General features: G+C 40.8%; 1 protein-coding gene across 3 annotated transcripts in view; it reads left to right on the top strand.

Moving 5' to 3' along the window:
* Nucleotides 1–16,917, top strand: part of LOC106080696 (uncharacterized) — a 238,019-nt gene that overhangs the window by 203,869 nt on the left and 17,233 nt on the right. For all 3 annotated transcript variants that reach the window (XM_013242164.2, XM_013242163.2, XM_059369035.1), the window contains 8 exons: nt 4,820–4,936; nt 5,542–6,520; nt 9,834–9,937; nt 15,816–16,017; nt 16,092–16,236; nt 16,296–16,485; nt 16,546–16,682; nt 16,749–16,826. In XM_013242164.2, coding sequence (XP_013097618.2) covers nt 4,820–4,936; nt 5,542–6,520; nt 9,834–9,937; nt 15,816–16,017; nt 16,092–16,236; nt 16,296–16,485; nt 16,546–16,682; nt 16,749–16,826 — 1,952 coding nt within the window. The remainder of the gene's footprint in view (nt 1–4,819; nt 4,937–5,541; nt 6,521–9,833; nt 9,938–15,815; nt 16,018–16,091; nt 16,237–16,295; nt 16,486–16,545; nt 16,683–16,748; nt 16,827–16,917) is intronic.

Here is a 16,917-nt window from a genome sequence, read left to right as displayed (position 1 = left end):
TTGTGCAAAATATCAGGCTCAAGAAGTCAAGACCGCATATCGGTTTATATGGCAGCTATACCCGAATATGGAACGATTTGAACCATACTTAGCACATCAGCTGAAAGTCATAACAAAACATCTCATGCAAAATTTCAGCTAAATCGGATAATAATTGTGCCCTCTAGTGGCTCAAGAAATCATGACCCCAGATCGGTTTGTATGGTAGCTATATCAGGTTATGAACCGATTTCAATTATTCTTAGCACAGTTGTTGGAAGTCATTACAAAACATCTCATCCAAAATTTCAGCCAAATCGGATAATAATTGCGCCCTCAAGTGGGTCAAGACGTCAAGACCCCAGATCGGTTTATATGGCAGCTATATCAGGTTATGAACCAATTTGAACCATTCTTAACACAGTTGTTGGAAATCTTAACAAAACGCCACGTGCTAAATTACAGCTAAATTGGATAGGAGTTGCGCACTCTAGACGCTCAAGAAGTCAAGATCTCAGATCGGTATATATGACAACTATATCAGGTTATGGACCGATTTGAACCATATTTGGCACAGTTGTTGGAAGTCATATGACTTCCAACAAGACACTTCATACAAAATTCAGCCAAATGGGATAAGAAGTGCGCCCTATAGTGGCTCAAGAAGTCAAGATCTCAGATCGGTTTATATGACAGTCATTTTAGATTATGGACCGATTTTAACCATATTTGGCACAGTTGTTGGAAGTCATAACGAAACACCTCATGCAAAAGTTCAGCCAAATCGGATAAGATTTGCGTTCTGTGGTGCCTCAAGAAGTCAAGATCCAAGATCAGTTTATATGACATCTATATCTAAATATGGTCCGATATGGCCAATTAACAATCCCAACAGACCTACACTTATTAGAAGAATTTGTTCAAAATTTCAAGCGGCAAGCTTTACTCCTACGAAAGTTAACGTGTTTTCGACACACAGACGGGCGGACATGGCTCGATCCACTTAAAATGTCATGACGATCAAGAATATATATACCTTATGGAGTCTTAGACGAATATTTCGAGGAGTTACAAACAGAATGACGAAATAAGTATACCCCCATCCAATGGTGAAGGGTATACAAATTTCGTGTAATTATATTTAAAGAAAAATAATGGTATTTTGGATGTGGTGTGCTCAGAGGGATCTGCGTTTAAGTCGAGTGGGTCTGGCTGGGCAGTTAAACAGGTGACGTGTGGTAACTGGTCACAATTGGAACACACATCCCACCCTTTGGCATCAATCCTTGCTTTGTAGGAGTAGAAGCGACTGTATCTGCCGGATCGTAATTGAGGCAGAACTATTCTGGTTTGCCGGGAGGTAAATTTCCTTAGCTGCGGTCGTTCTCCAAGAATCATGAAGATCCACCTTGAGGCTTATATGCAGTTGATACCTATCCACAAGATGATGATTTGGATGAAAGATGAGGATTTGGAAGCACGTAGTTATTTCTTCTCACAGGTAGGATCTTATTATCCTCATGGAGACGGTCCACGTGAAAACTGAGACTGAGTCAGTCCGTCGCAGTACGATTATTTTGAGAATTAAAGACAATTTTTCCCAAATTTGTATATCCTCGACCATAGGATGTGGGTATACAAATTTCGTCATTCTGTTTGTAACACCTCGAAAGATACGTCTGAAACCCCATAATATATATATATATATATATATATATATATATATATATATATATATATATATATATATATATATATATATATATATATATATATATATATATATATATATATATATATATATATATATATATATATATATATATATATATATATATATATATATATATATATATATATATATATATATATATATATTATCGTTGATCGTTGATCGTTATGTCATTTTATGTCGATCGAGCCATGTCCGTCCGTCCGTCTGTCTGTCGAAAGCACGCTAACTTTCGCAGGTTTAAAGCTAGCCGCTTCAAATTTTGCTTGAGTACTTTTTATTAGTGTTGGTCATTTGGGATTGTAAATGCGCCAAATCGGTCCCTATTTTGATATAGCTGCCATATAAACCGATCTGGGGTCTTGAGCCCCTAGAGGACGCAATTTTCATCCGTTTTTACTGAAATTTAGCTTGAGGTGCTTTGTTATGAATTCCATCATACATCATCCACTGGTGATTTACAATGCCAGGTTCGAGTCCCCACATACAATACTTTTTTAAATCTAGATTTAGCCTATTAATAAGGAAAACTCAGACACTTTTTGTACGCACTAACGAAGTCATCCCGTTCCAACACATCGAAGTACTAATATCCGTTCCTATAAAGTATATAGTCATGTATTTCCGTCACAGGCACAGAGACCCCCATATATACCGATCTTCTTATTTAGTGTCTTGTTCCCATAAAAAGCGTACTGATCGATTGATTTCGTTGAAATTGCGCACAGTGAATTGTGTTAGGTCCCCGACATCCGTACCGAGGTCAGGATCGGACTATATTCGGATATAGCTAACATATATACCAATCTTCCGATTTAAGTTTTTGGGCCCATGAAGGGTTTATTTATAGCCCGATTTTGCTGAAATCCGGCACAGTTAGTTGTGTTAGGATACACGACATCTGAATCCAGTATGGTCCAGATCGCACTATATTTGTATATAGCAGCCATATATACCGATGTCCTAAAAATTGACTGTGATTTGTGAAAGACCCCTTGAAATTCGCACTGAGTTTGGTCTAGATCGGATGCGGGAATTTTTTGAAATTACCATGCATGGCAATTTACCTCGCAAATGTCGCCAACATTGGGAGGGGATAAACACCGCTTTGTCCGATGTTCTCGCCAGGATTCGAACGCGTTCAGTGTCATAGGCTACAATGGTACGAATTCGATATCCGCATTCAAGGCTAAGTGCCCCCAACCTTAAAAGATATTAAAGGGTTAAAGAAGGGGCAGCGGAGCGGGCCCGGTTCGGCTAGCAGCTTCATATAAACCGATCCCCTGACTTGATTTCTTGAGCCTCTGGAAGCCGCAATTACTATCCGAGTTGGCTGAATTTTTGCTCGGAATGTTTTTTATCACTTCCAACAACTTTACCAAATAGGGTCTAAATCGGTCAATAACCCGCCATATGCCCACATAAATGGAACTTTTGACATCTTGACCCAATGGAAGCCGCAAATTTTATCCTATTTGGCTGACATTTTGCACAAATAGGGTCTAAATCGGTCAATAACCCGCCATATGTCCACATAAATGGAACTTCCGATTTGACATCTTGACCCAATGGAAGCCGCAATTATTATCCTATTCGGTTGCCCAAAAAGTAATTGTCGGTAATATAGTAGTAATATAGTCGGCGTTGACAAATTTTTTCAACGGCTTGTGACTATGTAATTGCATTCTTTCTTCTGTCAGTTATCAGCTGTTACTTTTAGCTTGCTTTAGAAAAAAAGTGCGCGAAAGTTTGTTTACATTTGTTTGTTTGGCGTCAATTTTAATATGGGTACCACATGTATTGAAAGAAATTCATTTAACAAACCCAATTAACGCTTGTGATATGCACCTTAAACGCAATGAATTCGATCCGTTTTTAAAACGAATCATAACTGGAGATGAAAAATGGATTGTTTACAACAACGTTAGTTGAAATCGATCATGGTCCAAGCATGGTGAAGCAGCTCAAACCACTTCAAAGGCTGATATCCACCAAAAGAAGGTTATGCTGTCTGTTTGGTGGAATTGGAAGGGTGTGGGGTGTGGTATATTTTGAGCTGCTTCCAAGGAACCAAACGATTAATTCGGATGTTTACTGTCAACAATTGGACAAATTGAATACAGCCATCAAGGAGAAGCGACCAGAATTGGTCAATCGTAAAGGTGTCATATTCCACCAGGACAACGCTAGACCGCACACATCTTTGGTCACTCGCCAAAAACTGAGTGAGCTTGGCTGGGAACTTTTGATGCATCCACCATATAGCCCTGACCTTGCACCATCAGACTACCATTTATTTCGATCTTTGCAGAACTCCTTAAATGGTAAAACTTTCGGCAATGATGAGGCTATAAAATCGCACTTGGTTCAGTTTTTTGCAGATAAAGGCCAGAAGTTCTATGAGCGTGGAATACTAAATTTGCCAGGAAGATGGCAAAAGGTTATCGAACAAAATGGCAATTATGTATTTGATTAAAATTCATTCTAAGTTTTATTAAGACTGCATTTATTTTCTTTTACTAAATCCGCAATTACTTTTAATTTTTTTGCACCGAGGGTTTTGTTATGATTTCCAAAAACTGTGCCATGTATGGTATAAACCAGTCAGTAACCTGATGTAGCTCCCATATAAACCGGTGTTGCGATTTGACTTCTTGAGCCCCTAGAAGCCGTGACTATTATCCGATTGACCTGAAATTTTGCACGAAGTACTCTGTTACGACTTCCAACAACTGGGCCAAGTACAGTCCAACCGGCCTAATACCTGATATAGCACCCATATACAGTGAACTCACGATTTGATGTTATGAGCCCATAGAAGCCGCAATTGTTATTCCATGTGGCTGGACACATTGTGTTTCATTACGACTTCCAACAATAGTGCCAATTATGGTCTAAATTGGTTTATAACTACAATTTTTGTTTGTTTGGGTAGAAAGTTTTAGCAGAATTTTCGGTGATGGGTTCCTAAGATTCGGCCCGGCCGAAATTAGCACGTCTTGGTTGTTTACCGTAATTTGTATGCGTATGTGTTTGGATTAGGAATCCTTTTATCTGGTTGATGACTGATGTTTTTCAATATTGTTTGTCTTTTGTTTTTATTTCTAGGACACTGTGGTCATACCAGCCCCTGCGAACAATTGTGCTATGAAATCCATGATGGCATGTACGAATGTGATTGTATCGAAGGTTATGAACTCAATAAAAATGGTTATAGCTGTCAAGGTAGGTATCACAACATTAGTCATAGTGGTCACAAGCGGCGAAACAGTGTTCAGGCACACAAGGGAGGATCGAAAACAGATTACACAGCTTTTGAATACTCTAACAAATGACTAGCTTGTCCCCTTATGACGGTGAACTGCCTGGGTTCAAATCCTGACGAGAATAACATAAAAAATTTTTCTGCGGTGGTTAACCCCTGCTGGCAGTATTTCGACATTCAGCGGTGTACAACTTTTTTCTAAATGGTGTAACTCTGCAGCACACCTTTAGGACTCGGCAATAAAATGGGGATGCCTTATCAAAGGGTAACCACCTCTAATTTATCTCAGAATTCGAATCCCGACGGCTATGTTTACCTATGGACTTCCTCAATCCTCCTAAGGATTCTTGCAGTATGTATTGCTTTCACCCATATCAATCGATCTGCCCTAAGGTGTCAATGCCCTGTTAAGCCATTATGTGTGTCGTCCCTAACCTATCGTTTGGATATACTCGTAATTCAATTCACTTGTCCCCGCCATGTTCTGTTTATGTCTTAACCTCACGCATTCACCTGGGCTCTTGTTTTTATTCTTTATTCCCATATTTTGTTTGCTTTACGACAGTGATAAACTCAACGAACAGCAGTGATGGCCACAGCAAATCGGACGAGGATGTGCTTTATCAAAAGGGAGCATCGTTCAGTGCCAAATTGGCCAATGACAATGCCGATGATAACCGTTTAAGTTCCAGTTATGCATCCTCGTCAGCGGCGCTGGCGTCAGCATTGAATCGCGACTCCGATGAGGATCTCATCGATGGTGAGGATGAGTCTGCATATATCAGTGATGACTTGGGTCTGCTGGCCCATCAGCAGAAAGTCAATTCTAATGATTATTACATATCAAATGAAGGCGATGACGAGAGTCTTAATAGTGGTCCAGAGCGCGATATAATCAGTGATGAGTATGAGGACATTGCATTTGAGCGCCACCAGGTAGCTGTGACCACAGCCAGACCGTTGAGTTTGTTGTTGCACCGCAATCGAAATGCACCTTCAGCGAGTCGTGGTGCTGCAAAACCCACAAAAACGTTGAAGGCAGGTGGCAAAACAATAACAGTTGCCAAGTCGCCGACAACTACGGCGACAACAACAACGACAACGTCCACAACGGAATCATCATTTTTGAATGACAACATGGATGATCTGGATGATTACTATGCCAAGCAGGATATGTCCATCTATGACGATGTCAATAATAATCAATTAAACTTAAGGCCCATCAATCATTTAACATATCAGCAACAGCAACAAGAGAAACGTCAGCTGCAACAGCAACAACGGCATCAAACGGAAGCACAAATTAGCAGCCGAAGCAACAATCGCCCACAACAGCCATTGTATCGCAATGGCAATAGCAACAACTCACAAAAAACTGCCACAGCAGCACAAAACTCTCCTGGTGCAATTACAAATTATGCAACCGCCGCAAGTGGCACTGGCACCAGCAGCGGTGGCATGGGTGGTGCCCAGGGGGCCAAAGGTGTTCCCGAACAACAATCTGCAAACATATCATATAATCTAAGTTCATCCGAAACAAATGAGTAAGTACCGCATTTTTCCCCTTGCCCCCCTCCCCTCTCAACCCACATTCTTAAACACTTTTGCTACCTCTCACAGGTTTACTGTTGAAGTGGTCAGATATCAACAAAGGTCAAAGTGCAGCACATGCCACTCACTTTCAAACAAAAATATCCCAAACATCAGACCAAAGAGACCACATGATGAGTTTTCATGCCATACAACCACGGGGGGACTTATGATGATAATTATTTTCTCATTGCTTGACGAGTCCTTTTTCGTTTCTCTTAAATAAAACATTCCATAATCCTTTTTATTCTTTGGCCTTATGAAGAATTTTCTTTTCTAAAGAAATTGGAGCAAAACTTATTTTTCAAAGGCAAGCTCCATCAATAGCTGGTAGAAATTTTCTGACCCAGTTAAGATGAAGTAGTAGTTGTAGATAAAGAGAGAGGATATATTAAATTAGTTGATGTCACCTGCATTGGTGGTGGTGGAACATTGCTTATCATTAGTGCTGTTATGATTTATTAATTTTTTTTTTCTTTTCAATCGATCAACACGCAGGGGTTGTCCCCTATATATGCAGTGCATTGCGTTGGAGAGGATAGTTAGGGATAGAAGGAAGGAAACGGGGAGTAGTGTTTATTGACACTTGCTTTGAATTTCTGGATGTCGTAAGTAGCTGGAAGTCGATTCCACATATCAACTGTCCTTACAAAAAAAAGAACTCTCTCGGTAGTGCATGGTCTAATCAGCTGGCCAGTCGATTACAAACCGGTGTGCGCTTCTAGAAAATCTTGCATTTCTGACAAACAAACTCAAGTCAGGAATCAGAAGACAGATTTTCGAAGAACACACAACGTGGAAGAATCGATAGAACAGCGTCACACAACCTACATTTCGACGAATCTCAAGGGAAACAATAGAGTTGGATATCCTACCATCTCCCAGCAGCTCCAAGGACGATTTTGGAGCTCCGGCCCCTATATGCGAGTTATATTCCATCTTCGGTCTGATGTACATAGTGTAGATATTAAGAAGATCAGCGGGAGTGTAATATTTCTTACACCGCTTAAGAAAGCCCAAGCACTTGAATGCTTATTTCCACACTTCGAATACATGTTTTGACCAACGGACATCACATTGAATCTTCATGCCCAGAACATCAAGAGCCTCTGACTGCTTGATATCTACACCGACGAAAGATATTGACGATTGTAAAGTGTCAGTGAATCGTGTGTGGGACAACAAACAGCACTGCGTTTTGAATGCATTCAAATCTACTCCGTCCATTCGACTCGGCCTCTGATCGAATGAAAATGAATGGCAGAGGTTGCTGTCATCCGCGAACGAGTAGGTCGGATTCGCAGTCAGACCCAGTAGATCTTCAATGAAAATAAGAAAAAGAGAGGGAGAACGAACAGAGCCTTGTGGTACTGTGGTCAATTTATATTCGTCAGATGAAAACCCATTACAACAACTCTCATAGTGCGATCTCTGAGAAAATTCGATATAAATCGAGTGAAGTTATTACGGACTCCAAAAGCGTCAAGCTTTGAAAGGAGTGCACAGTGCCAGACCTTATCAAATGAGATATCCAGAGCCACGACCTTACTCTCACCGAACTGGTGAATAGAGTGACTCCAACGTTCCTACAGGTCACCCGTGGAGCGATTTATGCTGAAACCATATTGTTTTATTTTGCTTTTTTGTTTTAATCTAAAACAAGTAAAAGCGTGCTAAGTTTGGCCGGGCCGAATCTTATATACACTCCACCATGGATAGCATTTGTCGAGTTCTTTTCCTGGCATCTCTTCTTAGTCAAAAAAAGGATAAAATAAATGATTTACTCTATTATAGAGCGAAATTAAGATATGGTCCGGTTCGGACCACAATTAAATTATATATTGAAGACCTGTGTAAAATACCAGCCAATTCGAATAAGAATTGCGCCCTTTGGGGCCTCAAGAAGTAAAATGGAGAGATCGATTTCTATGGGAGCTGTATCTGGCTATAGACCGATTCAGACCATAATAAACACGTAGTTGATGGTCATGAGAGCATCAGTCGTAAACAATTTCAGGCAAATCGGATAATAATTGCGACCTCTAGAGGCTCAAGAAGTCTAGATCGCAGATCGGTTTATATGGCAGCTATATCAGGCTATGAACCGATGTGAACCATACTTGGTACAGTCGTTGGATATCATAACAAAACACCTCATGCGAAAATTCATTCAAATCGGATAAGAATAGCGCCCTCTAGAGGCTCAAGAAGTCAAGACCCAAGATCGGTTTATATGGCAGCTGTATCAGGTTATGGACCGATTTAAACCATACTAAGCGCAGTTGTTGGAGGTGATACCAAAACACAAAGTGCAAAATTTCAGCCAAATCGGATAAGAATTGCGCCCTTTAGTGGCTCAAGAAGTCAAGATCCAAGATCGGTTAGTATGGCAGCTATATCAAAACAAGGACCGATATGGCCCATTTGCAATCCCAACCGACCGACACTAATAATATGTATTTGTGCAAAATTTTAAGCGGCTAGTTTTAATACTCGAAAGTTAGCGTGCTTTCGACAGACAGACGGACGGACAGATGGACGGACAGACGGACGGACAGACGGACGGACAGACGGATGGACAGACGGACGGACAGACGGACGGACAGACGGACGGACATGGCTAGATCGACATAGAATGTCATGACGATCAAGAATATATATACAATACTTGTGGGGTCTCAGATGAATATTTCGAGTAGTTACAAACAGAATGACGAAATTAGTATACCCCCATGAAAATGAAGCTCTCTCTTCAGCTTGTCATTCAGCTAATCTTGAATTGGACAAGATATCTTCAACGTATCCAATACTCCATTAATTCACCAGATGGCTGAACAGTTAAACATTCACCTGATCTGGCGGTCGGCACAATCTGTGGGGAAATAGATTACGAGGAAACTATAGAACAACTACAGTTTGCTTATTCAAGCTTCGGCTCTTATTGCTTTGCAGAATTTCTATAAATAAACTAGGCCATGGTACACACTCTCTCTCTTATTGAGCGAATGCATTCTTTTATTAGAGTTGGACCTAGTTTCGAAAGGGGAGGTTTAGATTTTGGCTTCAAATTCAGCCTCAAATATGTTCTTTATATCAAAATTTTAAAATAATTCATTTTTTACATGGAGATTGGTAACATATTTAGTTTCCGTTTCCCTATGAATTTATTCTTGTACATAGAATTTTCTAACGAAAGTCTTTGAATGCTTTCCATGCACCCATTTCAGTTATTATGTGTCTCATTGTTTTCTTGTGTACTTTTTCCAGAATTTGTAATTTAGAATGCGGAATGGATGGAATATGCGAAAGGTCTGAAGGAACCACTCGTTGTCAATGTCCCTTTGGTAAAACCGGCAATAATTGTATGGAAGGTAAGTAAAAAAATGAATTCAAATACCAAAGTTAAAAAACTTAACTTCTGTAACCTAAAGAAGTCTAGAGTTTGTATGAAATTTTATAAAACATTTGCAATAATTCGGGTATATTTGACAAAAAGTACTTTGTTTCATTTTATGATGTTGGGTATGCTCCAAAATTAAAAAATCTTTAATTCAACAAAAAAATTTTTAAATTAATGAATAAACTAAGAAGGATGCCATCCTTTTTCCATTCTACATGTCTCAAGTGGCAGTTTTTCACATTTTTTTCCTCTTCAGAGGATTCTATGAATGCAATCACTTTTATTATTGTGACCTGATTGCTTTTGACATGGTTGTGAAAGACATGAAAGCAACGAGGCAACCAACTGTTGGATAAGGCTAAACAAGGGCTGTTCTGCTGAGAGCAAGTATCGTACTTCATGTACCTTGACAATAGAACATGACCTGTTTTATGACTTCCGCCTTTTGAATGTTAAAAAGCATTGCTGTTGTAGACACACACACACACGCACACAGTCTGTCGTAAATAAAGAAAATGGGTGTTTCCAACCGTTAAAGGAGTCCACATGCAAATTGCGTCATAATACTACATTAGTTCAAGCCTGATGACCAAACTAAAGCTTTATTGACTTTCTGTTTTAGGAATGAGTCATGAGGTCGACAAATGCAAATTTTCAGAAAAACTGAATCTGAAAAGCATTTTCGAAAGGAGAACTTAGGCACTTTTAAGATTTTGTTATTGGAGGAGATGAACTAGGACAGACGGACATTGGTTTAGTGATGTCCGTCCGTCTGCTAATGGGAAAGTGAATATCGGAAAGGAGCAATGCTGCGATGATAAGAAATCTGATCGGATTGGAAGATGTTTCGGATTTTTATACTCTCACCCAAAAGATGGGGCTATACCCACTTCGTCATTGCAGTCGTAACCCCTTCAAATATTGACCTAAAACCCCATAAAATACATTGTCGTGACATTTTAAGTCTATGTAGCCTGTCGAACGACGCTAACATTCGAACGATGTACAATAGTTTGATGTAGCTTGTTGGGATAACAAATGGGCCAAGTTGGTCAATGTTTAGATATATCTTCAATATAAACCGATCGATCATCCGATTTGGCTGGCATTTTGTATGATTACTTCTACCATAACCTCTTACATTTATGTTAATTGCATTGTGGAACAATTTCAGGGTCATGATCTGGGTGGTGTTTTTGTTAATTTTTTATACCTTCCACTATAGGATGGGGCTATACTAATTTCGACATTCTGTTTCTAACTACTCGAAATATTCGTCTGAGATCCCATAAAGTATATATATTCTTGATCGTCGCGACATTTTATGTCGATCTAGTCATGTCCGTACGTCTGTCTGTCGAAAACACGCTAACTTTCGAAGGAATAAACATAGCCGCTTGAAATTTTGCACAAATACTTATTTTTAGTGTAGGTCGGTTGGGATTGTAAATGGGCCATATCGGTTCATGTTCCGATATAGCTGCCATGTGAACCGATCTTGGGTTTTGACTTCTTGAGCCTCTGGAGTGCGCAATTTTTATCCGATTGGAATGAAATTTTGCACGACGTGTTTTGTTATGATAGCCACAAGTATGACAAGTATGGTTGAAATCGGTCCATAACCTGATATAGCTATCATATAAACAGATCTGGGGACATGAGTTCTTGAGCCTCTAGAGGGCGCAATTCCTATCCGATTTGGCTGAAATTTTGCAAGACGTATTTTATTCTTTCTTTCAACAACTGTGTTAAATAAGGTTGAAATCGGTTCATAACCTGATATAGCTGCCATATAAACCGATCTGGGATTTTGACTTCTTGAGCCTCTAGATGTCGCAATTATTATCCGATTTGCCTGAAATTTTGTACGACGGATTCTGTCATGACCATCGACATACGTGTTTATTATGGTCTGAATCGGTCTATAGCCCGATACATCTCCCATATAAATCGATCTCTCTATTTTACTTCTTGAGCCCCCAAAGGGCGCAATTCTTATTCGAATTGGCTGACATTTTACACAGGTCTCCAACATATAATTTAATTGTGTTCCAAACCGGATCATATCTTGATATCGCTCTAATAGCAGAGCAATTCTTTTCTTATATCGTTTTTTGCTTAAGAAGAGATGCCGGGAAAAGAACTTGACAAATGCGCTCCATGGTGGAGGGTATATAAGATTCGGCCCGGCCAAACTTAGCACTCTTTTACTTGTTTTGTGTGAAGTTGTAGGTATCACAGCTGTGAAGTCCGGTGTTGCTGCTTAACATTGGCTATTGGTTTACCGCAATCGTGACTCCGTGTCTGCGCATTAATTCCATTATCTTATTCCGGAGGCCTTTATAGTCGAATTGCTTTAATTTAATGCCATCCTGGATGGGCACATTGACATTTGGTATGAAATGAGGGCGTTGTGGTAGGACCTGTGGTGGCGTGGCATTACCGAGGTGGTGAGTGTGGGGGTGGAGGAAGCGATGTTAGTGACGGGGCGGTTCTTGGCGCTAATGAGGGTTGGTTCGCGCGTAGGTCACTCTACAAATCTTAAACCCATAAAGGCGTGAGCAATTTCTACTTGTCAGTTGGTGGATCCAGCCATCACATGTGGTGTACCTGACTGATGACGAGTTATTGTGGTGGTAGTAATGTGTTGCGTTCTATCTTTCGTCTACTTGATTCTGTTGTATATCCAGATCCAGGAACTTTGCGACTATGCGGTTTTGCGTGCAGGGGGAGATGGGTCTACGTCGAGTGGGTCTGGCTGAGCAGTTAAACAGGTGACGTGCGGTACCAGGTCACAATCGGGACACTCATCCTGCACATTGGCATCTATCCTTGCTCTGTATAAAAAATCTACTTTTTATCATATAATTTTGATGTATTTATATAGGAGCTATAGTAAGAACAATGAATCTAAAACAATGATATGATGTCGAAGCTAAACAAATATCAGAGCTTTTACGAGGTTTTTGACGTTTACTACCTTTTATACGTTTTATGCGAGTATATGACGTTTTCGACATTTACCACTTTTTGACTGTCGAAAACCTTAAAAAGTCGTCATATGGACAATCCCAATCTATAGGAGTTGAGGCGGCATCTTCCCGATAGTAATTGACGCAGAACTACTCTGGTTCGCCGGGGGAGGTCAATTTCTTCGAGTTCAATCGAAAGCGGTCGTTCTCTAAGGACCACATTCACCAGGTAGCTGTTCATGCATGAATGTTTGCTAGACCCGCTTGATAAGCCGCTTTATGTAGAGGTTCTCTCTTGAAGCGCTGAACCTCTCGCTCTCGATTATGTAGATCTACCTAAAGGCTTCTGGGCGGTGGATACCTATCCACAAGATGATGATTTGAGTGGTCTCTGCGATAATAGCCCGGAAGGTTTTGCTTAAACATCATGTAGTTATGTCTTCGCACGGGTAGGATCTTTGTCTGCTGATGGAGGTAGTCCACGGCAGAACTGAGAAGACAGCTCGTCGCAGTTCGAAGGGCGATCTGAATATTATTCCACTGCATGTCACAGAGCTGACGAGACCACACTGGCGCTCCGTAACTTTCCACAGACCGGCCAATTGCTTTGTACATGGTCAACAAGGTTTCTTTGTCAGCACCCCAGGGGCTGCAGGCATGGTACTTGTGGACCTTGTTTCTACTTTTGACTTTATGGCAAATTACTGTGGCATGTGAGGAAAATTTTTGAGAGCTGTCAAATGGGACACCAAGTATTTTGGGACACTTGATGGTCGGAATTGTCACCCCGTCGACCATCACTTACAGCTCCTTAGGCACCTAATACGTGCATGTAGTGAACAATGTGGCTGAAGATTTGGTGGCAGATCTCTTGCAGCGAAAAAAGGGCCAATTTCGTTGAGGTGGACGTTTTACCTACCGCAGATGTCATCGATGGGTGAGGGGCCCTTATACCATGATAGTACAATCGTCCGCATAAGATCTTTATGCCGTGTTGAGGGGGCGGAATGGAGGATTGGTTGAGCTTAAACCCTCCCGGATATATCACCCCGCCTTGGGGAACTCCCTGTTTTACTCTACGGTGTTTCGATTTGTTATCCCTTATCAGATAAATCGACACCCAGCGTATCAGGCCTGTCTGGAGGGACGTATTGGCCATGCCCTCGAATAGATTAGCATGGCTGACTATGTCGAATGCTTTCGAAAGGTCCAGTGCCACAGCAGATTTTTGCGTTGATGACATGCAAAGCAGTTGTTGTGTTATGCAGTCTTCGAAATCCGTGATAATGCTCGGCAAATGGAAATTCTCCTACGTAGCTCGGGAGGAATAGTCCCCCAAGCGTCTTGACTACTGCTGAGAAATAAGAGAAAGATGATCGGTCTGTACGACTCCCCTTTCTCGGGTGATTTCCAGGCTTCAGTAGCGGCATCACTGGGTCCATCTTCATTACATCGTGTACTATAAAAGTGGTCGAAAACAGTTTGAGGACAGTTGTAAGGTACTCAACTCCCGTTGGATCCTGATTCTTCAGCATCAGTGTAGAGATTTTGTTGGACCCGATTGGATTCGTAGCTTCGTCCACGGTAAAATGTAATGCCTTTTCATCGACTCAAAGACCAAGGACACGACGAATGGCTATCCTCCTAGCCCTGTCACTCTCGGGAAGCACAATAAATTTACAGATGATCAACCTCAACGTATCCCTTCGGATTAGTTACGTCGCCAAAAGTGACTGTGGTTCTGTCATCCCTTCTAGCGGGGTTCGAGAGGGATTCAACAATAGACCCCAGCTTGCCTTAATCGTACCTAAGTGTTCCAGCCACTAATTCCGCTTATGTTCGTTGGGTGCCCTGTTTATTTCCAGATTCAGCTCTCCGTTTCTGTGGTTAGTGGGGTCCGTGCAACGAATCTCATTACGCTCGTCTGGGAGTACCACTGCCTGCGCTGGGAAATTTGCACTTGAGGTATTCGACCGGCTGGCTGCTGCGTTAGTGATGTCTCTGATGATGGGTGTATCCACTCGTTGCATACTGCACAAAACCATGGTCTGGCGTTGATCTATATATCGGCTCGGACTATTATGACTGGGAGCTGAACAACCCGAAATTCCAGCTCGGAAATAAAACAGTTGAATCCTGATGCACATGCATGTGAAAGGGGCGTACCGATTCCTTACCAGCCTCTGAGAAGGCTGCATCGTTCCGGTACATAAAACCCGTTGGAGTGTTAACGTAAATGTAAGGGTTTGTGAGCTTTTTTTGGGGTTTGGTGGCCGCCTACACACTTGACCAAGAATATGTATATCAAATTGGCGAGACCCTTCAACAAATTTTCAGCGGTGGTTTTCCCCTCCTAATGCTGGCAACATTTGTGAGGTACTTTTCCATGTAAAACTTCTTTCCAAAGAGGTGTCGCACTGCGGCACGCCGTTCGGACTCGGCTATAAAAAGGAGACCCCTTATCATTGAGCCTAAACTTGAATCGAAGTTTGCCCCTGTTCCTTAGTGGAATGTTCATGGGCAAAATTTGCGTTTGCATTGCGATGGTCGATAAATTTCTCTGTTTTAAGGGAAGTTTAGAGTGTGGGGTGTCCCCCCAAACACTTGACCCCAAAATTTTATATCAGATTTGTCTTCTACCGTCAACTTCCTTTCGCTTGAATTCCATATTGTCATGATTGGTTTATATATCCCTTTGGAGTATTTTGGGGTGGGCCAGCCCCTTATAACATTTGAACCCCAATTTGGATACCAAACGAAAAAAATATGATTTTTTATATGTAAGATGGACTAATTTGATTTGAAATTATAAAACTTTAAATTAAAAAACTATACCTTAGATACTTATATTAACAAATATTTTATTATTTTTTCTAGATATTAAGGTACGAGTACCAAAATTTTCAAAACACTCATGGCTGGCATTTCCGGCCTTGAAAGGAGCTTACAAACATGTTCAATTACGAATTGAATTCCGTCCCGAATCATTTGATGGTATCATTTTATTAAGTGGAGAACGTGATGATCTGACAGGAGATTTTATGGCATTACTGCTGAACAAAGGTTTTGTTGAATTTTGGTAAGCAAAAGTCGAAGAATACAAAACAGGCCTCATGTAATGACAAAATTTCGTTGGAATCCAAATCCTTTCAGGTTTGATTGTGGCAGTGGTGCGGGTAGTGTGCGTTCTCATGAGACCATACTTTTGAATGAATGGAATTCTGTTGTGATCTACCGTCACAGATGGGATGCTTGGTTGGTACTGAATCATGGCACCAAGGTTCAGGGCAGATCAAATGTAAGACAACAACAATCAAGTAATTATGGAAAATTCATAAACAGAGTTTTATCTTTTAGGGGCTTTTCTCTCGCATTACCTTCCGTGAGCCTGTCTTCTTGGGTGGCACTGGCAACATAACAGGTCTGTCCAATCGCCTTCCCATTACGGTCGGCTTCATGGGATGCATACGTCATTTCATGGCCAACGATCATGAATATAAATTTGAGGAGCACCCTGCTGGAGATGTCACCAAGGGCTTTGATATACGTAAGTATGGTCACCATATAAATGATGAACAGATTGGTATATGTTTGTTTCGAATTCCAGAGGATTGCATTACGGATAAATGCTTCAAGTATCCTTGCCAACATGGCGGCAAATGTTTGCCTTCGGATCAAGGAGCCGTATGTTTGTGCCCCATTGGTTTTGTTGGGGATTTATGCGAAATTCGTATGGATTTACAAGTAATGGAAAATGGCACAATTAAAGTTGAATAACCACAAATGACTCATCACTTTATTTGTTTTTAGGTTCCTTCCTTCAATGGTTCCTCTTTTCTGCGTTATGCACCATTGGGTGACAGTGTGCTAATTTGGCTGGAATTGAAGGTTAGAAATTTGTAGAAAAATTAAAGAAACACTTGAATAAAACTCAACTCTAGTTTGGCTATACATTGACTAATTGTTGTGTTAAATTGCA

Source organism: Stomoxys calcitrans, chromosome 5 (assembly GCF_963082655.1).
Source record: "Stomoxys calcitrans chromosome 5, idStoCalc2.1, whole genome shotgun sequence".
Lineage (NCBI taxonomy): Eukaryota > Metazoa > Arthropoda > Insecta > Diptera > Muscidae > Stomoxys > Stomoxys calcitrans.
Note: the sequence above shows the minus strand (reverse complement) of the source record. Positions and strands in the feature narration are given on the sequence as shown.